Here is a 7,015-nt window from a genome sequence, read left to right as displayed (position 1 = left end):
AATCCCAAGATGAAAAGAAAGTGCTGCACATCCCATAGTGCTGAAGGCTACCGAGTTTCGAAATAGTTGATATACAACCTTATTTTCAGAAGCGTCCTTATTCTATGAACACAAGATTTGATTGATGTCATTCAGGCCGCCTGTTGAACGGTGACTTTAGTAAAGTGGATAGCCATTTTATTGAATGGCTAATTTAATCATTTGGCTGCGACATAGGCATTGTTTTAAATTAAGATTTATAAACTAAAATCACACTATTTTTATTTACAAAATCACATGGAGCTTAAGCTCTCGTTGTTTATTTTTTATTCATTGTCTACTACGTTTTGTTTTATATCCAGAGTGAAAATTTTAAATAGCTAATTATACACTAAACCAACAGAAAACGTTGTGTATAATTTTGAATACGTTCAAATATTATTCGTTGACGTTGAGAAAATAGTACGGTCAGCAAGACAGAAATATTGTAATGATTTCACAATTAATCGATAATTATTTATTAATTATTGATTAGTTGTATGTTATGAAAAATAACGTGTGTTTATCAAAATAAGAACCTACAGATTGTGTTAAAGCAATTTCATGGTCATTCGGATACGGTTTAAGACTGTGTAGTCCTTGCCTTATCTTAAACTTCCATCCTCTATATATAATTTCTTAACATCTTCCCAAAATTAATTATGATTTTTAATACAACCTTTATATTTCTGTTGACTTTCTTTAATAAAATTAAAATTTGAATAGAATAATTGAATTGATACTTTTTATGACCAAATTAAACGGACTTTTTAAAAGAAACTGATAATCTTTTCTCATGATATTCTTGACATTGACATTTTGACGCAACATTGTTCAAAAATATAATATTATTGTAACTTAAATAACAAATCACAAAACAAATTACTTTAAATGTAACACTTTCAATCTAATAACTATTATCAAGCACAGCCTGATTTTATATTAATAATAGTTTTCTTTCGATATGTAGATTAACATTCCAAGAGTTCAAACAAAATGCCGTATTTTTATTGGATTGTAATTCTTATTTTAAACTAATAAGGTTCTATATTGACTGTTTTACTTTGACGTTTATAATTTTTGTATCTGTGATTGTACGTTAAAAATTGAGGGAACGTGGTTTTAATGCAGTTTTCCTTAAATATTGATGAGCCAACATTGTTAAATCAAGTTGATCCTGAGTCTTACCGCACGCGAATGTCTCCCATTTATTGTCGGTCTGAAATTAAAAATATAATCATTAAAACCTTTTTTTAATTGAAATTTAAAAACAGTAATGTACAAAATTAATCAATTATTATTATAAATATTAGATGTATCTTGAAAGGTAAGAAAGAAGTCGTGGCATAGTATGGACATGAAATGCTGATTAAAAATAGCATTATCAAAACATGGATACTACACATGCGGCAGTTATGAAATAGAAAGAAAATAAAACACCAATTTTAATCAGTTGCTTTGTTTTTTTCGGAAAAATATCGCAAGTAAAATCTTTTTGGAAACAAACAGACTTTTTTAGAAATGTAGAAAAGAGAATTTAAGAATTGCACAATACTTACGGGTCGGTTAATACACCCGTGGCAGAATATAGTCTGACATAATGCATTTGCTCATGACGTTTTACTTTACTTCATTAGGAAATGAATTATAAACACAAATTAAGCACAAGATAATATAATATATACAGTATGTATATTTGTGAATATATCCTAAAGTAAAAATATTATTGAACTAAATTAATAGTGAATATACTATATAATAATAATATATAATAATACAAACCAATATGAGAGGTTTCTCCTCGTTCACACCGTCCGGTATATCTTGGTCGAATTTGATAGAACGTACCGCTGACTTCTTCACGACCAACGGTTCAGTTGAAAGCCTTCGAATCTATAATGTAAAATCCCTACTTAATATTGTGTGTATTTGATATTATTAAATAAGCTATTTTAGGCATTGAAATTTTGGTCGTAATATTTGGTTTCTATTGGAACAGTAGACTAGCAAGTGACGTACTAAATGTTAACTTGTAACCACTGTCCATAGACACAGGCACAAAACAAACAATAAAAATTTCTATCACTAACAACGCCAACCGTAGAAAGTATTATTAAGGCCCTTATGGCTGCGATTACATTGGCTTAGCCCCTCTTTTGAGTGGGTGGTACCTACCGCGGCGATCTTTTACTAATATTACCGCTAATAACTATGACCTGGACACCGCGATGGTACCACTTTTTGTTGAAAATAATTAATATTATCGATAGTACTATCACAAAAACAGTTACATAGCGATATTATTTTTACCTTTATTTATGTGTACACCATTTATCAATAGATTTTTTTTTTTAAATATTTGATTTTATAGATACGAGATTATATTAGTTCAAATAAAATTAAATCTTAGAAAATAATAAATATAAATATCACTAAACATTCGTTTGATTCGTTTTTAAATAATAACGCATCGACAAGCGTGTGAACTAATCTCTTTGTAAAAAAATACATTGTTTCATTGCAAAAGTTTACCTTAAAAGGAGGATAATCCACAAAACCATCACGTACTTTAACGTACTTATAATGTTAGATATAACTTTTGTTATATGTAATGGATATTTTATAATAATTCATTTTTAATTCCTATTCTGTATATCTGTTAATGTTAATCTTTTTTTAAGACTTATTTTGGTGACTTGTTAATTTAATATATAGTTTTTATTATGTTCCAGATAAAAAACACATGGAGACCACGGATAGTAAACCAACAAAAGCGAATACAAAATACGAATACGATTTTCATATGGTGCAAATCGACGAGTCTTTTTGTTAATTAAGTGTCCCTCTAATTTAATTTAATATTGACGTATTAACTCTTCGCTTTTAAATCTAAGCTGTGTATGATATAAATCTGAATTAAAGAATGATCAACACCCAAAATTCATTATTTTTTTTGCTTTTGACAATTACATAAAGTACAGTTATACTGTAAATTTATAATAAGAAGATTTAAGAGCAATGTTATGTTAATTTGATAAATCATCTAAAAAAATATATAAATGTAAAACTTATTTTTATAAATTCACACTCACGGATTATATTTACATATATATTAGCACTCGTGCAAATTAAGGTGATGCAAAAAAAAATATTTCTATAAAAGCAAAGGTAAAAACTATTCCGATACCTTAAAAATAAATTATTACTTATAAAACTCGTGTTCATTTTATTTTGTATAAATAAAAGTTGTTTAAATAAACCACAGCAGCGATGGGTAAAAATAAACAAACATATAAGTTATTAAATACATTTATTGAAATAAAAAATGACATCGGATTTCATTTGGACTGTGGAATGGAATTAACAATATTGACAGCTAAACTACAAAACAGAAAAACACATTGTTTATAAAAGAAATGTTGCCATACAAAAACTACAACTACAGAATAAATTAAAAAACAATTTAAAAAAAAAAACATAAAATTATTAACAAAAGAATAAACAATTATTCAACAAGAAAATAAATACGTTTTTAAAAAATAAATATAAAAAAAAATGTAGATTCAACACTGGCCTGTCAATATTGTACGGGAAGGTCGGGAGGTGAAAAAATAGCAGGAAAAGGGGGTAAAAGGTAAAAATATGTCATTTCTTTATTTCAAATAAAGTACTCTTAAGTAGCTGCCGATTTATATTAAAATTGCGATTATTATAACAAAAAAAAATGTGATAGAAAATAAATAGTTTCGTAATTACATTACACACGACCTCGCCGTAGAATCGGATAAATTAATGACAAAAAAAAAAAAAATCATATGCAAATTACAAAGCAAAGTACTATTTAATAGACATTTAAAATAAATAAATACAGGGACAGGATAGGTCGCCTAACAGGGATAGTTAGTATTAAAACTTTGCTTCCGCTATGAAAATCAACCGGTTTCATTTCATACAACGTAATACTTTCGCGTAAAAATCTGTCGACAATCCCTAGCCTATAGGTAATACTTGCATAATTAAAACTAATAACACTAAAACAATTTGGTGCGTGGTAAACTTGAGGTATAAGATTTAAACGTAAAACATAATTAAAAACTAATTTATATATTAGAATTCAGAAACAAATATTCATTTGATGAAGATTTCCATCTTTGGTAGCCTACGCCCTAATCTCTTCAATTTGGTGCACTTAATCTATACTAACATTATTTTTATATTATTAAGAAGCATTTATACATTATATAAAGAAACGCCGTTTCGTTATCTATTTGTCGTTATTGTATTTACGGTTCAGAAAACACAAAAAGGTTTTAATGTCTTCGTTGAAACAAAAATTTGGTATGTGGAAATACCAAGTTATTTTCTCATTTGTTATAAAAACTGTTATCGTTGGGACCAATGTTTAGTCCAAAATATTCGACTACCTCCATTTGAACCAATTTTTAAGTCGTCAATATGCAACTGTTAATGTTGGAACCAATTTTCAATCCAGAATAATCTTAAATTTCATCTCTTGCTGTAATTAAATTGTTAGTTTTAGTTTATTAGTTACATTCCCATTCAGAGTACCGTAATTTCTCAGATATTCGATTAATATCGCAAAAACTATAACGTCCACGTATTATTTAAAATTTTATATTAACGATTATTTCAATCGGTTTTTATTATGTCGTAAAAATAATATGATTAATAATATTTTAACATTAAGTCTTAATTTTAATCACTAACAGTTTTATCGATAAATCCATATATACAAACAAATATATCTCCAAAAATTATTAATAAATGTAAGTTATAAAAAAAAAATCAATATTATTTTGACATAATCAAATAATAGTTTAGTATAAATCCGTGTAAGTCGTAGACTTCGTATAAGTCATAGAGATTATTTATCGCCATAGATTCTAGAACGAATAGTTCTTCACCACCAACTAAAGACATTTTAAATCGACAAAACGATTCAATATCATTAAATCACAAACGTAGTCACCATTATTAAGAAATAATGTACCTTATAATACTTTCAATTTATGTATAACACTACATATTAGTGAACATATAATAATCATTATACAAATCGTCCGTCGTATCTTTCTCGACTTGCCACCATTGATTTTCCTTTTCGAAATCGTTCGGTTTGTTCATCTTATTGGTCAATATTTCATCTATACGTGACGTTGACGGCTTCTGATTGGTTACTTTATAGATATGATCGGCTAAAACGTTAGCTAGTACTTCCTTAGGTGCTATTAGGGAACCATTGTTAGAGTTATTTATATTGACCGTATTCATATTATTAACGTTAATGTTATCACATGCTAGTTCATTCGATGACGTTATCGTTCTTAATCTCTCCGCGTTTAATCTAGCAAAGCTTCTAGGCGATTCGATATTAGTAATATTTCTAAATATATTAGGATTCGACTGCATGTCCGTCTGTGTCGTGTTTTCGTAATCTTCGTATAGTATTAAGTTTGGATCTAGGGTGTTAGGTAAAGGATTAGTATGGATTAAGGACCTGTGTTGTACCTTAGTTTTTTCTGTGATAGCCGTTTCAATGTCGATTTCTTCGTATTTCATTGGTTCCGGAGTGTTCTCTGCACTCATTAAGCTGTGGAGACTCGTGGACTCTTCTAGAAGGGAGTGTTTTACTATCGATGGCGGAGAGAAGAGAACTGAACTGTCACCGGCTAATGTTTTGCTCTGAAACAATAAATATAAAAATAAATAACTATTTTTCATTAAAAAAATAGCATTATCAGAAGAAAAATGTACAACATTATAGTTAGTTTAGCGTCTAATTTTTTACATATACTTGTTTTGGGACTAACTTAAGGTCATATTGGATTATACAGATTCAGGGGCTTAACAGATAGAATTAGATTCGTACATTAAGTGGTTAATGAATAAACTAACATTAACATGCACAAAACTGCATGCGATAAAATTCTGCCATATTTAATATAACAAGATCTTTGGTTTACTTTAAATAATATTCGTGATAGTTGATTGTATAACAAAACATAGGTGACCCTAGCATCGAATCTCAGGTTGGGTCAAAAACGTAATTCGAGCTTTTAAGAAAAAAAGTTCGAATTTTCCATATTACGTACACCCGTGCTCAGAAAAGGGTACATATTAATATTCCGCAGTCAATCGGTTGGGTAGGCAATAAAATCGGTCTAGAAGATAATGATTCAAAAGCACATTCTTGGTGGTAGAGCTTAGTGCAAGTCCGTCTGGGTAGGTACCACCCACTCATCAGATATTATACCACCAAACAACAATACTCCAGTGAGCCAGTGTAACTACAGGCACAAGGGACATAACATCTCAGTTCCCAAGGTTGGGAGCGCATCGGCGATGTAAGGAATGGTTAATATTTCTTACAGCGCCGTCGTCTATGGTCGTCAAAGACAAAAAGAGAGAATAATCGGAGCGTCGACCGACCGGCGTCTCGACGATGAAGGACACGTCGGGCACGAGCGCCAGGTGCGCGTGCGGCGTGCTGGTGGCGCCCCAGCTGTGCGCCAGCGCCTTGCGCGCGCGCTTGTGCGCCGGCACGTTCTCCTTGCCGCGCCGCCCGCTGCCGATGCCCGAGTCGTTCACCTGCCGAGGCGCACCGTCACACCGTCACACCGTCACACCGTCACACTCGTGTCGAGACATCATTCGCGAAATGGATGAAATGGATTAATACGACCTACGTCGAGTTTCGGGGGGGCCTTCGTTTTTCGTTAATTTATTTATTTACTTTTTAGGAATGCAAGCAGTTATAGAACACACGATTAAATTGTCAAATGAAAAGACAAACCAATCGAATATTCACAAATAAATGAAACAATGTCGGGGCAGTGACAACTAAAATTATTACGATATGATAGTATTAATCCATAGAAGAGATTGAATTTAATATTTCTTCTTTATAAAGAGATATGTAGTATATCATTCCCAGTTCGGAGGATAAAAATATTGAACTGTTTGTCTATTTAAATAG

At 30.6% G+C, this 7,015-nt stretch overlaps 1 protein-coding gene across 4 annotated transcripts in view; it reads right to left on the bottom strand.

Annotated features, from left to right (window-relative positions):
* Window positions 1-329: 329 nt before the first annotated feature.
* LOC125072723 (myb protein) overlaps window positions 330-7,015 on the bottom strand; it is a 48,619-nt gene continuing 41,933 nt past the window's right edge. The window contains exons 14-17 of one of the 4 annotated variants that reach the window (XM_047683402.1): window positions 6,469-6,627; window positions 5,548-5,721; window positions 1,801-1,911; window positions 330-1,237 (exon numbers count right to left, since the gene is read on the bottom strand). In XM_047683402.1, the coding sequence (XP_047539358.1) occupies window positions 1,118-1,237; window positions 1,801-1,911; window positions 5,548-5,721; window positions 6,469-6,627 (564 nt within the window). In that variant the 3' untranslated portion in view covers window positions 330-1,117. Of the gene's footprint in view, window positions 1,238-1,800; window positions 1,912-4,819; window positions 5,722-6,468; window positions 6,628-7,015 lie in introns of those variants that run through there. The other 3 variants (XM_047683401.1, XM_047683399.1, XM_047683400.1) reach the window with 3 other exon arrangements.

Source organism: Vanessa atalanta, chromosome 22 (assembly GCF_905147765.1).
Source record: "Vanessa atalanta chromosome 22, ilVanAtal1.2, whole genome shotgun sequence".
NCBI classification, from domain to species: domain Eukaryota; kingdom Metazoa; phylum Arthropoda; class Insecta; order Lepidoptera; family Nymphalidae; genus Vanessa; species Vanessa atalanta.
The sequence above is the reverse complement of the archived record's forward strand: the minus strand, read 5'-3'. Positions and strand labels throughout refer to the sequence as shown.